The sequence below is a fragment of the Populus nigra genome, chromosome 1 (assembly GCF_951802175.1).
Source record: "Populus nigra chromosome 1, ddPopNigr1.1, whole genome shotgun sequence".
In the NCBI taxonomy this organism is placed as follows: Eukaryota; Viridiplantae; Streptophyta; class Magnoliopsida; order Malpighiales; family Salicaceae; genus Populus; species Populus nigra.
The window spans coordinates 2039477-2059285 of NC_084852.1; the positions used below are offsets into that span (position 1 = coordinate 2039477).

General features: G+C 34.3%; 2 protein-coding genes across 4 annotated transcripts; one reads left to right on the top strand and one right to left on the bottom strand.

The window, feature by feature from the left end:
- The first annotated feature begins 495 nt into the window (after positions 1-495).
- Positions 496-5488, top strand: LOC133668458 (uncharacterized). Of its 3 annotated transcripts, none has more exons than XM_062088325.1 (4): positions 496-1326; positions 2437-4235; positions 4727-4900; positions 4982-5488. In XM_062088325.1, the coding sequence occupies exons 1-4, from the start codon at positions 804-806 to the stop codon at positions 5156-5158; spliced, it is 2673 nt and encodes an 890-aa protein (XP_061944309.1). In that variant the 5' UTR covers positions 496-803; the 3' UTR covers positions 5159-5488. The 3 variants fall into 3 exon arrangements, with proteins under 3 accessions (XP_061944309.1, XP_061944318.1, XP_061944325.1); XM_062088334.1 differs by having other exon boundaries at positions 2467-4235; XM_062088341.1 differs by having other exon boundaries at positions 2470-4235.
- Positions 5489-14765: 9277 nt separating this feature from the next.
- LOC133693572 (B3 domain-containing transcription factor NGA1-like) lies at positions 14766-17159 on the bottom strand. Its single transcript, XM_062114808.1, has 2 exons — positions 17104-17159; positions 14766-17020 (listed from the first exon to the last, which is right to left on the bottom strand). Exon 2 carries the CDS (start codon positions 16682-16684, stop codon positions 15341-15343), a length of 1344 nt encoding a protein of 447 aa, XP_061970792.1. The 5' UTR covers positions 16685-17020; positions 17104-17159; the 3' UTR covers positions 14766-15340.
- Positions 17160-19809: the final 2650 nt, after the last annotated feature.

The window sequence follows — 19809 nt, forward strand, 5'->3', positions numbered from 1 at the left end:
AATCAAAATAATTAAAAATTCCCTTAATTAATTAATATTTATCCTGGAATTTACCTTTCTTAATTTATCTATGTGCACAATATGTCAACACTGGCAAAAAAGAGGTTGAATTTATGGACACTAACCTTTTATCTAATATAATAGTTTTTTTATTCTAAAATTTCCTTCTTTACTAATCAAATTTCCCATTTTAACTAATTTTTTTTATATATATTTTTCAAATAAGAAAAAAATTAATTGTAATAGAGCATAAAATTCATGAAAAAGCAAACTCACAAATAAGTATGAAGCCATAAGAATTAGTAATAAATTAGTTTTTTATTCTCAATAAATAAATTAGTTTTGTTAAACTACATGAGTCACAATCTAATTCCTTTTCTTTATTGGGTGCCAAAATGAACATTGATCAAAATTGAGTGACCAAATAAACAAAATACCTTGATAAAATAATAATAAACAAAATACCAGGAAAAAAATAAAATTGGGCCACCAAAAGAAATTTCACAAGAGACCAAAATTTCCAGTGTCCCTTTGTCTCTCCAATTCCTACAGTCTCAAAGAAGAGAAAAGGAGCGGAGACGCGGAAGAAACCCACGACCACCCAAACCACCAAAACATGAAACCCCAACACAAACTTTCACTTTCCTTTCGTATTTTTCGTGTTTTTGTTCTTAAAAAGTATAAAGGTTTTGTCTTGAATTCACATTCTCCTTGAACCCTTTTGTGGATTCTATCAAATTCTGTGTTTTTCTTGGGGTTTCGATCATCATCGTCAACTTGTACAAAAAAACCCAAGAAACACAATGGCCAGTGACACAAAAAGAGGGTCTCTTTCTCGTTTATCACCATTAGCTAGGCCTTTTACCTTGAGCAAACCCAATAATTCAAGCTTTAGTCCTTCAAATTCTGCGCTTGATCGGTCCTTTTCAAGTTTCAGTGTAGAAGGTGACTCCTTTGCTTTTTATCCTCAATACCCACCAGGGGTTTTGCAAGTTTCAGCTGATTTTTCAAGTCTTGCCCGTGATTCTTCACTTCAAGATACAAGCTTTAACCCTTCCAGTTCCATGCTTGATCGGTCCTTTTCAAGTTTCAGTTTAGAAGGCGACTCCTTTGCTTATTATCCTCAATACCCATCTGGGGTTTTGCAAGGTTCAGCCGATTTTGGTTTGTTTACTGAGTCAAAGTCAGACTTTGATGCTGTGCCTGTAACCAAGTCCACTGAACTTGGCTATGAGGCTCACAAGAGTGGTGATCTTCGAGGGATTCTTCACTGGAAAGATAAGCATGGTGGTTTTTCAATGTTTAATTATGACTCCACGAAACAAGGTGTGATTTAAATTTCATGGCAGAGAATCAGTCGTGTAAATTAGTTCTCGTCAATGTTTTTTTAATTTTGTTATATTAGTTATGCTGTATAAAAAGACTGAATATGGCTTGTTTACTCTTTATGGCTAAATTCTGAAACTTGCAAGTGGATAAGAGGAAAAACCTATTCATTCCAGCATAAATTTAATGCTCTTGATGTTTAATATTAGGCCATGAATTCAGACTTCTTGTTTCTTTTGACAACTTGAATAACTTCCTTGATTAGGAAAACCGTATAAATTGTTGATAGCTCCTAAAATGGCTTCAACAATGCCAAAAGTACTAATTGATTGATTGTTCATTTAAATGACAAGATAGTCTGTGTAGAACTGTATGTGATGAACATAAGTGTTTCCTTGTGTCTTTTTCTCTTGAGAAATTCTGGCAATGAAATTGGCTATAAAAATGTTGCTGATGGGGTTTCAACATCAATGGGATAGCAGTAGTAGCTTAGCAAAGTTTGGCATTTGGGCATCGCTAGCCTGCTGAACCTGTATATTGAAGAGAATAGAACCTGCGTAGTGTTTTTTCTGATGAGATGTAAAATGCACATCATCATCAGTTAAAACCAAAAGATGAGGCGGGTGCTTTGGATGATCATGGAATGCTTGTTGTTGACTGCTAGTATCTGACATGCTAACTTTTCATATTTGCATGGCACAACCCATCCTTCTTGAGAAACAAAGCAGCGTTCATTTTCAGAGGAAATTGAAACCTTTTCACTGTGAAATGAGATCCACGTGTCTTGTTAAACATTATCCATTCTGTGCAATATAATGCATCCCATGCATGAGATTGAGGGGTTGATTTATTTGTTGATTCTCTATTCTTTATTGCTCATTTTCCTGCTATAATCTTTCTTCTTAAAGTAGATTTTCTATCAATGGTTTTTTTTTTTTTCCCATTGGATGAAGTAATTTGATAGTCTTTTCAATTGCTAGTGGGTATGTGTTTATTTCTTCTTTTCTGGCTAAAGTAGTTTCATTTAATCTTTTCAATTTTACTAGGTTTTTGGACATTTTATAAATGTCGAATGCATATTAATGAATGAAATTACTATCTTTGTGGTAGCTTTAGTTCACATGCTATTCATCTTCCCAGCAGGATCTCCTGCTGAAGGATTGAAGCTGAGTCCTGAAACATCTGATAGTTTGTGCGGAAAACTCTCTGGGATCTCATTAAATGATCATGAAGTCAGACCTAAAAGAACTAGGGAAATTGACTCTCAAAGTGTGCCAATCTCTTCAAAGTTCTCAACGACATCAGATTTGAACTCTTCTGCCATTCTTCAAGATCCTCAAAGCGGGATAAATTACCTACCACCATCAGTATCTTGGAGCTCCTGTGATACAAACATTGCTTATTTTGGGAGAAGCTTATCACAGCAACTTGATTTTCATGCAGCCAAACAGAATGTTCCCCCTTCATCAGATTTCAATTCTTTGCCAGTTTTAGTTTCCGAGCCATCAGTAGCTAGTCCAGGCTATTTACCCTTTAATCATGTGTTGTCAGAGAACCTAGATTCTGATGGAGATGGTGGAGTTAGCAAAAATAACTTTCTTGGGTATGGTCAAGCAAGTTTAAAGAAGCCTCATGCTGTTGTGGATAAAAGCAAGGAAGTTTTCCATAATAAAGTCCTGACAGATAAAGGCAAAGAAGGAAAAATGGGCAAAACTGTCACTAACGAGGTTATGGAGCCCGTGCCAATGGCAAAGTCTGAGCTGCAAATCACTTGTCCCAGTCCTCCTATTGATTTGACTCTGGAAGTGGATAAAAGCAAGGAAGTTTTCCATCATAAAGTCCTGGCAGATAAAGGCAAAGAAGGAAAATTGGGCAAACCTGTCACCCATGAGGTTATGGAGCCCGTGTCAATGGCAAAGTCTGAGCTGCAAATCACTTGTCCCAGTCTTCTTATTGATTTGACCCTGGAATCCCTTGGTATTAAAGAAAGTGATCCTATTGAAAATTCTTCTAAAGTAATCAACGAGAATGATTCTGATCTGGATTCTCCTTGTTGGAAAGGAAAACTTGCCGCTGAGCAATCAAGCTGTGAAGTTTCTGTACCTGATAATTTCCAGCATCTTAAAAGCGAACAAGAAGCATGCAGTTATTTAAATCCTCTTGCGCCTCATTTTTTCCCCAGCAGTGACAAACAAAAAGTAAATTACTGTGGAAATGAAGGTGATGGAAATGATTGTTTTTCTTTCCAGAAGACTGCGTCTTCTGTGGTTAGTTTATTCTCCAGAGAACAGAGACTACAACATTCCGCTACAGCTGGATCATCTTCTTCAGAACAGAGCAGTATTACTGAGGCACATTGCTATAGTGACATGCATGTTCCTAATAAGGAATATGAGCTACTCACTGACTCCAGCAGTAGCTCCATGCATGGCTCATCTTGTGTGGTTCTACCATCTGTTCTGGAAGATTACTTCACATCTAGTGGCCAGCTTCTGACTGGGCAATGTGTTGGTGGATTTGGGAAGGCTATCAAGGATACAGCACCTAATGGTTCAACTAGTGTGTCGTTGTTTGCAAGCAAACATGTCTTCGATTCATCGTCCTGTAGAGAAGGTGTTTCTACTGATTTAAGTGAAACATATGGGGGTGCAACTAAGCCTTTGTGCTCACCTCCAAGATTAGATTTTCAAATAGTGGTTAAAACAATGAATGAACTGTCAGAATTGCTTATGCAAAACTGCACAAATGATTTAGATTCTCTGAATGAGCATGAACATGATATAATCAAGCGCATTATCCATAATCTTACTCTGTGTATCAGAAACAGGGCTGGAGAACATACTCTTATGTCTGAATCAAGTCATCCTCACACTTCATATTGTGTTAGGAAATCAACTCATCTAAACAAGGTATGGTGTTTTGGTTTCTAAAAGTTGTGAATCTGATTTGAGGAGATGGAAGAACTTCACTTTCTTCTGTAAATTATATCTCAACTTCTTTTAGCATATTCAGGCTCATAATGGGTTTTGAATGGTTATAAGTTTTGTATATTGCTAGTTGTAGAAGTATCAAGGTTGTGTCGCTATAGTTATGTAGGCACATGGTCTATGTTATTACTAACAATCAAGTTCACTGTTTTATTTTCTTGAGAATGACTTTTGTTTGATACCTTCATTACTCACATCCGATATGATTGCTGCTCAAAACTTTCTTATTCATGTCAATTGCTGTCTTCTTTCTCCATGATAAATAACTTGTGTTCTTCCGGGTTATAGTTGAAGGAAGAATTTCTTTTCTCCTTTTGTGCTATGATTTGTCTGGTATTGCTTTTGACTGCAGTAGATATTTCATCTGGCCTTTCATCATTACTTATTGCGAACCTGAATAATATCTTCGGCAGTGCTCGAACATGGAACTTCAAACAACAAGGACAAAGGCTGTAATGGTTTCGCATGAACTTGGGCATCAGAATAAGCATGAAAGGCAGATGAGTTCTACTAGTTTTAGGGAGAGATTCCTGGATTCTTTAAATGCAAGGAATGGAGGATTCAATAAAAATGAACACATTACTGAGGTACCAATCTCAATTTCTGGAACTTGTGGGTAGAATTAATTTCTAAGCAGCCAAATCTTTGCATTTTTGTTGGTGATGTAGGTCAATGAGAAGGCTCTGGAAGGACATTATGAACTTGAGGAAGAAGAGAACCCTCAAGTTTTGTTCTACAAGAATTTGTGGCACGAGGCTGAAGCAGCTCTTTGTTCCATGAAGTATAAAGCTTCTGTTCTGGGTATGAAAACTGAGATGGAAAAGATAAAGATGGCAATAAGATAAAAGATATTGTAATTACCTGAGCTCTCCCTTAAGGGCTTTCGATGCAACCTTCTGTTCTTCCTGCCCTCTGCTGTGAGGTTGGTGATTTTATTGTAAAGTTCTTGCGTTGGGAACCCACCTTGCATCCAGATGTATATACATGTAAGTTATACTGGTTTGACAGAAGTTGTCGAAGCACTCGACTTTATATTTGATACTGCTGGGGCACATGGGCAATTGACTGTTTCATTGACGGGGCTAAGGGAAGGAAACATCTTTTTATTTCTTTGACAAACAATTGAGTATAGTAAAGACTACTGTCCTTATAATTCAAATGCTGCAAGTTCACTATTTGAAGGGGAAGAAATATCACTAGGCTATAAAACCTAGTATGTCCATATATGCTTTGGCTTAGAATTTTATTTTTGCAGAACTGATTGAGTTCTCTAATTTGACCTGCTGCCATGCCATTTTGATTTGTGATCCAAACAAGAGTTCATGGCTATGTGCCTGGCTCCATATATTTCCTTTCCTTTAACCTACTGCAGCTTTACTTAAAGAGCTCAAATCACATTGGCTGAGCTTCAGTATTAAAGATGCAACCCTTTTTGTTTTATGGTTGCCCTTATTTTTCTATTTCATTGGCCTAGCTTTGTTCCTTCATGGGCTTCAGAGATACCATAATGGTGTATCTCATTATTTCTTGTTTAGGAAAAGGAAATTAAGACTTGTCTGAATTTTTGGGCATGAAATAACTAAATTCAGGCACTCCCGAGCTGATTGCCCTAACTGCATAACCAATTTGCACATTGGATACCAATGTTATTTTAGGAAAGCAGACAGTAGTGGTGGAGTCATAGCATGTTGTGATATGCTACTTGTAGATTGGCATCATCTCAACGACTTTTTAGCTTCATCACCTTGTTTAATACCTGTCACATGGGAGTGCCAAGAACCAATTCATCCCAAAGTAATGTCTAATGCCCACTGAAAAACATGGGCTTGGAGCCTCCAATGTTGGATGCAAATGCACATCACCATGATTCATCAGCATATCTGAAGAAGATATCAGCATTTAATTATCCATACTCACCAGACCCAAGCCGATCCAAGGTTTTTTTCTTTTTTTTTAAATAAACTCCAAAAAAAAAACCTTTTAAAAAAAATAATTTAAAACGATGTAGTTTTGAAAGAAAAAAAACTACTTTTTTTCACTTGATTTTGTTAAGGTCTTGGTTCAATAGTTTAGTTTACCAGGCTATCTTGTTAAATTAACCAGTTGCTTCTTATAACTATGATCTCATGTCAAAGGGGATACATACACTTTCACATGTGGTGCTTTCCTTAATTTTAACCATTTGCTGCTTATTGTTCTTTTACCTTGTCATGGTAAATGGTCGTTAGAAATCTATGCTTCCTCTATTGTCTTAATGTAAGGAAATGAAGGGAAATAAGATGGAAATTCCATGGCCAGAGATTGGAGAGGGTAGGAACAACTTCATTTGTCTCTCATTCACTGTAGAGTGGTACCACAACATGAAACGTATTAGCTAGGCTTAGGATATGTGTACCCACTTGGAATTTGGAAAGTACAAGGACAACCCATGTAGTCACTAAGCCACAAGGACAAAAGGGACTAGTCACTGTAATGGAGGGGACCTTTAACTTGGCAATTTGTTACCATGTACCCTAACTCCAAAACTTGCAAGTATCAGTACTTAGTTTATGCAAATTATAATGTTCTTTCGTAGATGGCCAGAAAGAAAAGAGAAGAAATCAGTCTGTTTTGTGGTTCAAGGATCAATGCTGCCAAACCACATGGTGCATGCATTTTAGCTTACATGAGAAGAGAAAAACTACCTTCTTTACTCTCCCCATATGGTTCATATGGCCTATTTTCTCTTAATCATTATTTCATGAAACCGAAATGATTCTATTGCCATAACGAAAGGTAGGATCATAAGATGAAAGAAATGGCAGGAAGCAAGCAGGACGGCAGCTGGTGGTAGGGGTCAAAGAATATAAAGCAGAAAAAGAAAAAGAAAAAGAAAAGAGAGGGATGACTGTGTAGGTCGAGATAAAAGAAGACAAAAAAATGGAGGTGAAGGAAGAGACGAAAGAGATGTTAGGGAATAGGCAACTGGGCCTGGAATATGGTGCAGTTATTTAATGTTACCTTAGAGCAACAATCTGGGCACCCGGCATTGAATGAGGGAGATCAATGCATGTGTAGGACAAAATATACCAGCCCTATCCCATCCAGGTGGGTCAGAGATTTCAGAGAAAGATGTTGCTCCTCTTGCCAACCCCTTTATTATTATCGTCCTCTCTTTTATCCTTTCATCTAGCTATCTCACTTGTATTTATTAAGTTCAGGTAATTTAAGTTTTTTACACACAACTTTCTAGTGTTTGTACGTATAAGGTAGTAATTTAAGTTTTTTACACACAAATTTGTGGTGTTTGTATAAGGGAGTGTTTGATTATTATTTATGGATAAAATAATAGAGATAATTTATACGTAAAAAAAAAATCATTTTAAAAATCATTTCAGAAACAAATTTATCTTTTAGCAAATGACTTTGCTCATGTTATTAATTCTTGTTTTGAAATTACAAAATTCATTTCAGAAATATTATAGAAATAGATGTATTTTATATTTCTATCTTTATTTCTCTAACAAAATATATTTTTATAATTGTTAGATAATAATATAATTCATATCTAGGGACCTTACCTAACAATTTAAGCTATTAGGTAGAGATGGTTCTTTAACATGGTATTAGAGCCTTGATGACTAAGCGGTCACGAGTTTTAATCTCATCATCCCTATTTATTTGATAAAAATTAAGCACAAGGTAAAGTGAACCTGTACAAATTTCAAGTTCATAGGACTTTCACTTGAGAGGGAATATAAATTATATTCCAAGACCTTACCTACAGCTTAAACTACTGGGTTGAGATAGTTTTTTAACCATATCTATTATCTCTATCTTCTCTGCCTTGAATCGGTAACCAAAGAATACCTAACAAAAAGGATTTGCTCTCCATGTTATTACTTCGTATCCAAACCCCAAACTTAGTCCATTGAAACACTAACTTATCAATCTAGGTTTTAAACGTAATAAGGATTTAGATTTAAAACATAAAAATTAGTCCCAAAATACACATGTATGATGTAAATGCATTTTCCTTATCATCATCATCCTCTCATACATCGAACATACTCAAGCATATTCATCGAACAATCGGGTTTATTCTTGACGTTGTTATTTTATATTTGAATCCAATGAAAGACAATTAAAAAGAAACTTTTTTGAAATGTATGAATCTAGTAAAGATTTAGACTTGGCATGTAAAAAACTAGTGCAAGAATGCCCTAATGGTTTGAAGAAGAAGACAGATCTATACACATGCATGATGTAAATGCGTTTTCCTTTATCTTTACGGCTGTTTTGGAGGGGTGTGTGTGTGCCTACAATGAGATGTTGCTATCAACACCACCCTATATGATTGTGGCTGCTTTCTGGGATCTGCTGCCACTCTTTGCAGTAGTTCTCACAATATTGTTAATGCCATGCCATAATTATAATATGAAAGCCTTATATAGCTGTAAACACTGAACATAGCTTTACTCTGTTTTCTTTTCTTTCCTCTCCGTGCTAGCTACTCACTTCTACTTCTGCTTCTCTTCTTTTTCTGCTGCTTAATTTCTTTGCCTCTTCTCATTTCTTTCTGCAGGAAAGTATCATATATATGATCCCATAAAGAAACCAAAAGATAAAAAGCACTGCAACCCCTTTCTCTCTGTGTGTGTGTGTGTGTATTCAATCTTAGCCGTTCATTCCTTAACATGTTTTGATGACTCATAATCAATAACAGTCCAGATTCTATATCTTGGCCTTTTTAACTCTTCAAGGGACATGGAATGTTCAGTGTAGAATGAGGGGAAAAAAGCATGCCATGCACCTCTCTCTCCTCTCTTCTCTCACTCTTCAATTCTTTCGTCTTCTTCTTTAATATTTTACTACATAGAAATAAAAATAATTGCAGAGAAAGCAAGAGGGTATTTACTCTTTACCATTCATAGTATTTTCCCAACAGTCATGTATTTTCATTCCTTTTCGTATATGATCAAAACTAAGTTACACGTAAATTAGTATATCTATGACAAAAAAAATAAAAATGGATTGAACCCAAAATAATAACATATAAAACAAACCAAAATAATAACCCAAAACTTCGGATAGAGTGGAGCATGTTGGTAAAAGGTAAGTTTCAATGTCAAGTTATCATCATTTTGGTTTATGGAATTTTGTGGAGGATTTGGATGGCTAGAAATCAATTGATATTTCATGAAGAGTTGCGGATTGGAATTCAATTTTGGAGCTAGTTTTACATTTATTGCTTTATAGTTGAATACAGCTGATAGAAAATTAATGTTTACCGGGTAAAGATGCTTATAAAATGGTGTGTTGTTTTTTTTCCTTAGCTTAGACAAGTTTTCATGACATTATTTTTCTTTTTATATTTTAGATTATATGTTTTTTTTTTACTTTGTATCAAAAAATCATCTCAACTCAATAATTTAAGTTGATAGGTGAAGTTCTAGAATATATTTTATATTATTCTTTAACACATTCCATCAAGTTAAAGCTTTTTGAGCTTGAAACTTGCATAGTTCCACGCTACTTTATACTTAATTTTTATTAAATAAATAGGAATGATGAGTTTGAAACGCGTAATTGCTTGGTCATCAATGCTCTGATATCATATCAGATAATTATCTCAACCCAATATCTTAAGCTATTAGGTGAGGTCATCAAACTCATCATATATATATATATATATATATATATATATATATATATATATATATATGCTCTTGATTATTTAAAAAGAAAAAAAATAAACAAATTCTCGAAAGTAAAAAAAAAAAATTACACTTAATTATCCATAAAAAGTAAAAGAAAAGAAGGGCATGGTAATGATATACAATCACGGGGAATTGGATGCCTTACAAACAAAAAGGAAAAAATAATAATTAAACGTGGTCCATGCAATTCTAGGGAGTGGGAGCACTGAGTATGGTGCGTGTCGACACTCTTCTCTCTTGTATATTCGAAAGAAAAACAAGAGAGAAATGTATGTATTCCATGGCTTAAAGACCAATGGAAATTAACTACTTTTCTTTGTATCCCTTTCTTTATTGTCGTCATTGATTACGCCTATGAACCCTAACCCTACTACACAATCCCTTTCTAGCTAGAGTGGGGACTTTTCTTCTTCTTCTCCTCTCTCTCTCTCTCTCTCTCTCTCTCTCTCTCCCTCTCCCTCTCCCCATCTCCATGGATATACCCTCAGGTTTATGTGTTGGAAAATCTTGGCATCTAGTTTGGTTTCATTACTTTATTATCCTTCATGTGTTGTTACCATCGGTGGGTGCTTTTGAACTTGTTTGAACCCTTTCAATACTGTTTTCATAGAGTGTTAGGTTACATAATCTTGTACCACAAATAGTGTTGAGGTAAGCATTTCAATGCTCAAGAAATATATATTAATGAACTCCAAACTAGCTAGGTTAACTTTAATTTATAGTGATATGTAGTACGTACAAGTCATTTTTGTTCTTATTATAATAAAAAAGTCATTTTTGTTTTCCATTTTTTTTTAACTTAAGCTAAGTATTCAACACAAGTGGGGCTAAGGTCTTAGGCTATTTAGCATTAAGCTTAATTAGTCATCACTTCCTGGTTTAAGCTATGAATATATCTGGATGATGTAATTTAGGCGGCCTTTGAGAATGCCATCAAAATACTATTTATTTATTTAAAATTTATTTTAATATATTTCTAAATTAAAAACACTTTAAAATACAACTTTTCCCACTCTCTCAAATAGAGCCTAAGAACAAAATTTAAAAGTACTTTTTGTTTTTTTGTTTTAATATTAACACATTAAAATTATAAAAAACATATTAATTTAATATTTTTTTAAGTAAAATATAATTTTAAAGAACATATAAAAAGCATAATCTATTCCCCTCGCCTGAAAGTGTACAAAATGCAGTTATTATAATGAGTGTTTTCTAACTTATGAAATTGAAGCCATAAAAATGGTATAAGACGGTCCAAAATATTAATGTTAGAGATCATGTCTCTCTGCTGTGGTACTGGCTTTGTGATCTAGTGTAAGACTCTCTATGGCAGCCCTGACTAGCTATCTAAGACAGCCCTGACTGGTTCATGTTTAAGAGTGAAGTACTTCAGTGGCCTGTCTTTGTTGAAGGATAACAATCCAACAACAAACTATGCTTATTCTACAGCTCATGTCCACCCAATTTGAGACATGAAAATTGGGATTTGATCAGTTTCTTTTTCAAGTAAGAGTATAATTGTAATTGTTTTTCAATATATTTTTTGTTTGAAAATATATTGAAATAATATTTTATTTTTTAAAAAAATATTTTTAACATTAATACATTAAAACAATTAAAAATAAAAAAAATTAAACAAGAAAAATTTATATTCTCATGAAACACCATTTAAAACACAATTCTAAAATTCCAAACAGCCCCTAAATTAATTTACAACTCTACAAAAACTACATAGTCTTAGCTAAGCCCTATAAACTTCTGAAATAAAACAAGTCTGCCTTTTTTTTCCCACTAGTGTGACAGGAATGTGTAAAGCGTAGGCATATTTAATTTGGTTTTTTATAATATGGTTGGTGAAAGAATAAATCAATTTATGCTTCCATTTTATTGGAGGTGTTTGGTATACGTAGATGCGGTGTACATTTTTTTCCACTTTAAATTTCAAAGTTTGGTATAGGAATTAAAACTAGCAATTATTAATCTAAAGATTTTTAGGGATCATCATTAAACATCTATATACTAAACATTGAAAAAATCTGATATATTTGTATTTTGTATACATATAAGACTATAGAATATAAAATATATTCTAATCTGGCTAATTTGATCAAATCGCATCCATCCATGCACCAAAACACACTCTCAAGACTAATAATTTCTCCTCTAGATCAAAGGATTTGAATCCGAGTTCTTATTCATCAAATAAAATTTATCTTAGTTAAACCAAATAAGTGAAGAATATTTTTCACCAACCCTTTAAAAGAGGTTCTAAGTATAAACTAGTGTGTATTTTTAAATTCGGCTTCCTAATTAACTTAAATTCTCATCTCGCGTCCCTTATAATTATTGATCACATTGATAGTAGGCCATCAAATTAATTAATTAAGGGATTCACGTAGAGTGCTCTCTCCACATAATTAAGTTGGGATATTATTTTTTAAAAAAGATTTGGCCTTCAAAGGGCCGGTATAGTTAATTTAGGGGATTAAGATATAGTTCAGGTAGCTGTATATACTCGTTGTCTTCAATTATTGCTTGCCTTAATTAAGATAAGGTTGTGATTATATCATTTAACTCTAGATTAATCATTTACTAGCACTTTAGATTATGGATCCAATTTTTCTATGTTCATTGCGGGATTCACAAGAATGTGATTAAACAGTATACGTGCACATGGATGGATTACTGACTAATCATTGGTCTGTCATTGCTGTTTAACCTAAGATTTGGCCTCTTTCATGTGCAGTATTATTGAACTTGCGTGTGTTGGCTGACAATGCCTCAAAACCATTTTTAAAGTGAGAAAATTACTTCTCTTCAATGCAAAGAATTAGTTATTGTTGTGTTTAACTGTTTGGTAGGGTGTTGAAGTGTGATTGAAACTATGTTTTGCTCCAATCATAATATTAAAAGTGTTTAGTTAATCAAAAAGGCATTCCAAAATCAACACAATCAATTTGGCATGCAACTCAACCCCAGTAACCTACATTCAAAGGCATCTTGCGAGCTGGAAACTCTTAAGCAAATTCATAGATTTTGTGATACTATTAATGGACTAGCGAGAATGCCATAAAAAGGGTAGCACCAACAGGTATATGGATTTATTTACCTGTGAGACTGCATGCATCTAGGATTATGGAATAATATATAGCTATTTCTTGATTATAGCGAAAAGATTAATTTCACATTCAAGGATATCTCAGTGATTACTCAAGCATCATCATGTAGAGCTCACCACATCACTAGAACATGCAAAAAAGAATATTTATGGCTGCAAAGAGGACACATATTGTATGAGCTTGATCAGAAACCCATCAACTATTTCAATAACGAAGAGAGTGACATGAGATTTTATCTGTTGTCAACCTCTTCATTCATTGTTCCAATACTGCAAACAAATTAACTTGTAGGCGCTAGTCATCTTAAAAGAGGCCAGGAGCATAGCCTAATACAAGCTGATATATATATATATATATAGTTGGAGAAATGGCTAGTAGGTAGAGAAGGAAAATAAAGGTAACCACATTCGACATGATGTATTTAACATAATACTCAGATGACCTGCGGTGTATTGTGGCATGCAGAGTACTGTAATTCATGTCTTCTTGTTCTCAAACTAGCATTCTAGTTTTAACAAGCAAACTACAGTACTTGTCCTTTTCATCATTGATAAGGGCTTAGTGATGGTCAACACAGAGATTCAATGGGATTCCAATTATGATGTCATTGGAAAAGAAATTAATTTGGTCTGCTAAATCATGAAATTGTGATAAGAATGAGAAGAATACATGAGACCAAAATAGTTTTAAATTAATTAGCATGTTTTTGAAGTGCAAGATTGAAGTGAAAATGACATAAATATAAGTAAATTACAGTACTGCTAATACTTTATAATTTATTCATGTTAGCATCAAAGAAAGGGACAAGTTTGTAAAGGAATCCTTCTATCATAATTATATTTCATTGAAAACATGGTCATGAGAGCGTGTAATGAAATAGTGAAGTGAACAAAAAGTTGATTTAAAAAAAAAATTAGCACAGTAAAAAAAATTAAAACAAATAATACAGTATATAAAATATTTTAAAAAATAATATATATATATATGATTTGGTATGATTTGGTAACCAAACTATATTATTTTTTTAAATATTTTCTGTACTATTTAATCGTTTCAACTAAATATTTAATGATTAAAGATAAGTAACAACTTGCAACTAGTAGGTATTAGTATCACTATCTTAGACTTTGTGGTTATCTTCTAAGCAACTAAACATGATTACTGCTAATCACAAAAATAAAATAAAATAAGTGTTTAAGTTATTTGTATAATGATGATTCATAAGGGAATTAATGAGGATTAATTGGCTATAAAGAACACCCCCTCCAAAAACAAAAAACAAAAAAGAAAAAGGTTGTAAAAAGAAGAGACCTAGACATGGAAACAAGAATCAGAGATAAAATAAATAAAGAGGGCAAGAAATAAGAGAAAAACACTACCTTTAAAGCTCTGCTACTTTGTCTGCTAAACCTGTGGCAAACCAGTAACAAGAACAACAACCTAGATGCCAAGCTAAAAACAAGAGAGAAAGAGAGAAGAAAACAACCTATAGATTATATCAGGTTGCTAATAATCTTACAGTACTAAGTTTATGCACAGGAGTCAGGAGAGGTTGTTATACTATGCTATAGTCTATGTACTTAGATAAGGAAGATCAGAGAGAGATCATAGTTAGTACCCTATGAGAAAAGACGTTGGAAACTAATAAAATCAGTGAGAAACCACGGCATTGATACATAATGGGGAAAACGAAACCAGGATCTACAAAAAGAAAAGAAAAGAAAACATGGAATCTTGGGAAACAAGGTTGGATCTATGTCTGATATGTCTATATCTATTGACATGCACTACATATATTTATACAAAGTGAAAACGAAAGACAGTACTTGAAACATTGGTGGCGGCTAGAGCTAGCTAGCTATCTCTCTCGAAGTCTCTGATGTTTTCTGGATGATGGCTAATAAATCCTTTGAAAACCCCCCAAACTTTCAACAAACCACTTGTGTACTATTGTAGGCAGCAATATTAATTCATTGATAAGATCCTTTTCATTCCTCTTTTATTCATCATCATCATCATCATCAAGTCATGACCGGTGAAGGAGGAGCATAATTTGTGGTTTCTGGGTTCTTGGAGGTAGAACATCAAAGAAATAAAGATATCTAATGTAAAAGAAGTGATCAATCAGCTAGTTTTCTTGATATGCACCTTCTTCTTGTGTTTGTTGATGGAAAAGTTTAGAATTTGGGACCTCATAAGGAGTCAATAATCAGATATCTAAATCCAAGGACATGGAGGATGATGATGGTGATGATGACTTCCCTTTGTGGAGAAATTGAGTGGTGGAGGGTGGCATTGCTGGTAGTGGGGTGCCTCTATAGAGTCTCAATTGGTGGAGAGGATGTTGCAAAGATTGTGAAGAGAGTTGAGGAGTAGGCTGCAATGCAATAGTAGCATTATGAGGTAATGTTGCTGCTGCTGCTGTTGTTGAGGACAATTTGTGACCATAGTCATCGGATTGATCAGTAATGGGGCAATCCATGTTTACACCAAACAACCTTAGTCTCTTTGCTGCTGCTTTCCCTTGGACCACCGGCACCGACTCATACACCACTGGTTCTACAACCCCACCTCCTCCTAGCTGCCATTGCACCATCCCCATGCCAACCTGTTGCGGGGCTGGTTCTAATGCTGCTGCTGCTCCTGCTGATGATGTCATGTAAAAAACTGAACCAGAAGATGAACAAGGGTTTACCACATTGCTGTAATTACCATAACCATAACCATAACCATAAGAACTACCACCAACTTTGTAACAAGTATTTCTATTAGGATTAGACATGTGAAGGTGGTCCCTTGGCAAGACTGGTACTGTTGGTGGGCGCATGAGTAAAGGGCTCCAAGGGATTGCTGAGAAATGGTGGTTGTGAAAGAGGTGTTGATGGCGAGAGGGGTCGTCCGGTGCGTCTGGCCGGCGCCTCCAATTAATGTATAAACGATCTTTACCCAATTCACCTACCCCTCTTTGAAAGGACACAATATCACCAGCATCAAGCTTCTTCTCCTTGACAAAACGGCTCCAACCTTTAGTCATAACATAGCTCTGGCTACTGCCCCAGTATGAATACCTGAATCTCCAAGCTTTACCATTCATATCCTCAAAATTCAGTAAAAGCCCCTTCTCATTCGATGATGAATCTAAAGGAAGGTACTTCTCTGCGTGCTGTTTTGGTATCACAAGGCGATTTAGCTTACCTACATCACTTGGAGTTACAACCTTATCAAACATGTGCTCCTTTTCTATCACCTGCACACTACTAGATTCTCCTCGGCCGCCTTCTTCTTCATCATTGACATCCATAAGGTTAAGTTTAGCGGCGTTGACAGCTACACTCTCATTAAATCTTGATGTATCTTGATCTACCTGCTCATACTTGTTACCTAACCAAGAACCCATTTGGTGGTTTTCATAGATTTGGCCTAAAACAAGTTGATTTCTTTGCTGAGAAGAAGATGATGAAGGAGATGAATTCGAAGATGAGTATGAAGAAAAAGGGAGTCCTTTTCCTCTACTCATTTGATCTCCCTCACTAAAACCTGTCCCAAATTCCATTTCTTTGCTAATAATTATAAAAGATCTTGTCTTTTCCTTTGGCAAGATCTAATACTAGCAAGCTAGGAGAGGGAAAGATCAAAGTAGGTTAGCAAACTAGAAATAGTATCTCCTTCTATCCAAAAAAGAAAAGAAGTGGGGGTTGTGTTTAAAGGCAAATCGGTGGATCAAAACAGACAAGTACTAAAAAGTAACTCTTTTTTAGGGTTAAAGATTATTCTTCTTCCATAATCTCAATGACAGTCACTGCCATATTCTTTGACAAGCTAGAAGACTTGAAGAAAACCAACACTAGACAACAAGCTCCTTCACAGACGTTACAAAGGGTGCAAGTTCCTATCGTTGGAATGTTAAAAAAAATCAGAAAGATGGAAAATAAGAGTGAAACAAGGGTAGGCACATGTGTGTGATTTTCTTACAAGGGTGCTTGCCTGGAAGCTTCTCAAGTTAGGCAATTTTGCCTTTCTTCCTCATTCTAAATCCTTGCTTCTATCTTCCTTGAGAGAGAGAGAAAAATAAATAAAAATGGAGGGGTGTGTTTATATGTAGGGACCTCATGTATTATCTGGTTGGATTCATGTGAGCTTGTCATTGTCATCATCCTTGGTGGTATACATTAATTTCTTAATTTTTTCCATAAGATCCTAAAAAGGCCAGCTGTTTTGAAGAGCATGAGGTTCTAATTGCAATTGTTTTTACCCCAACTAGGAATATAAATTTTTGTTTGCTACTTACTTTATTGTTTCTTTACATGAATCTTCCTATTAATCTAATCCTATTGTATTAACACTAATCCTATGACCGATGCTAGGATTAAAGACTGTATTTCTTCCTTAATCATCGTTATTCAAACTTATGTTATACTAAGTGGAGTAAAATTCTCATGGATTTTCTAATCTAGATGTGGATGATATGTTTTTTTATACGGTAAAGATAAAGAAATAGATTTAATTTTGATGTGCAAAAATTCATTTCCAAAAACGATCGTGCTAGCTAGTATTAAGACAAAACTCCAACTGGGGTAGTCTTTATATGTAATTATGAGTGTTACTGGACAAAATGTTACTAGGTGAGATTTGGTTTAAAGATCATATCTAACTTTTTGTTCTTATAAGGAAAGGAAGGGTAGAGGAAGGGAGAGAGGGAGCATAGAAGGAGAAGGTATCTATGATATCCAAGGGAGTAACTGGGGTTGTTAGGGTCTTTGACTCTGCTTTTCCTTTCATTTAATTCGTACGGACCACCCTCCTGCTTTTTGCCAACAGGAGAGAAAAGGATATCAAGTTGGGGACTACAGTTTCTACTGCAGGGCCGCATGCAGTCACAAAAGGCCCACATAGGCCCGCCACTTATGCATCCCCAGATTTATGCCATGCTTATGTAATGTCTCAAGAAGCATGGTTGTAAAACCCGGCTATGTACAAAACTTATTATCTAAAGTTAAATCTATGTACAAATTGGCTTGATGAAATCTAATTGATCTGGCTAGGTTAACTTGTAACTTGTTTGAATCCGACTAGATTAGTGAAACAATATTGTTTTAATAAAAATAATTAACTCGAATTAACTCGGTAATATTCCAAACCTTTTTTCATATTAATCTCCAAGTCATTTTCAATTAGAAAATTTCATAACCCCACCATACATCTAGATGAACCAGGTGAAAAGAAAACCTCTTATTTTATCTTTCACCAATTGAATACTCATGTGATTGTATTACAAAGATATAAAGTGATTGATGTGTCATGACTGTCTTAAACAATAAATTGATTGCCCATGTGATGTACGAGGATCTTTAGGTAAGGATTATTTTTCTTAATTATTATTATTTCTTATTTAGTTTAGGAATAGGAAATCAAAAATTGAGATTGGTCATTTTATTTTTCCTATCTTGTTTAGGACTTTTATAGCTTTTATTTTATTTTCAGGTTTCCTAGTTAGTTTAGGTAAGTGTTCTTTGGGTTTATTTAAGGAGTTATAAACCTTTTAGAGAGACAGATTACTTGAAGAGAAGTATTCAATAATAAAATTATGAATTAAGATATTCTTTATGACAATTTTATCTGGCTTCAATTCTACCTTCTAACTTGCTATCTTTTTGTTTATGTTTCCATCTGCATCAATTGGTATCAAAATTCAATGATCTCAATGAAGCTCATTGCAAAAGATTTGCCTTGTATGTCTTGAAGAGAATTTTAGAATTAATGAGATCAAAACTGATGTTCTTATATTTCAAATAAAAAATGTGAAGTAAATTTTCAAATCTTCTGTTATGACTCAAAATTTACCCCCTCATTTTATATATTTCAAATAAAAATGGAAAATACAAAAAAAAATCATGTGAATTTAAAACAAAATTTTTTCATTAAAGTAGAAATCTTCAATTAATCTTTCTTTTAAGGAAAAATTCTTCAATTAATTTTTCAAAAAATCTTTGAAATCTTCAATTAAATTCTTTGAAATAAAAAATCTTCAATTAATTCTTTCCTAATTTATTTTGTTATTATAAATAAAGGGCAAGAGAAAAAAAAAAGGGAGGAGGAGGTTTTTGTGAGGAACAAAAAAAGAAAGAATCACAAAAAAGAGAGAGGGAGAAGGTTGGCCATAAAAAAAGAAAGAAAGAAAAAAAGATTCCCCCTTTATGTTTTCCTCACTAGGACAACTACACTTATGGTTTCTCTAACATTTTTCTCATCAAGCCCACTGTTTTTGCAGACAACACACACTTTCATTTTCAAACCCCCAAACCATACCAAGTATAACCACTAAAACTTCATCCAAAAAACCATCTTCTATCCCAAAAAACATTCATTTGCAGCCAATATGGAATAGCCTAAAAAACACCAGTTGCAAACCCTTACAAAACATATTGGAAAACTCTATGCAAACCGTAACACTTTTTTGTTTTTAATTCATAATAGGAGTCACACATCTTGCTTTTAGGTGTTCTTTAGGTAGATAAAAAGCTAAGATATAGGTCTAAAAATTTTATGAATAGATAGAAACCTAGTTTTACCATTTGGAAGCCTAAAAAAATAGCCAAAACAGAGAAGTCAGAATTTGTCGAAAAGTTCATTGTGGCCCATACATGTTTTGGTTTTTAGCTTATATTTGGAGTTACAGAA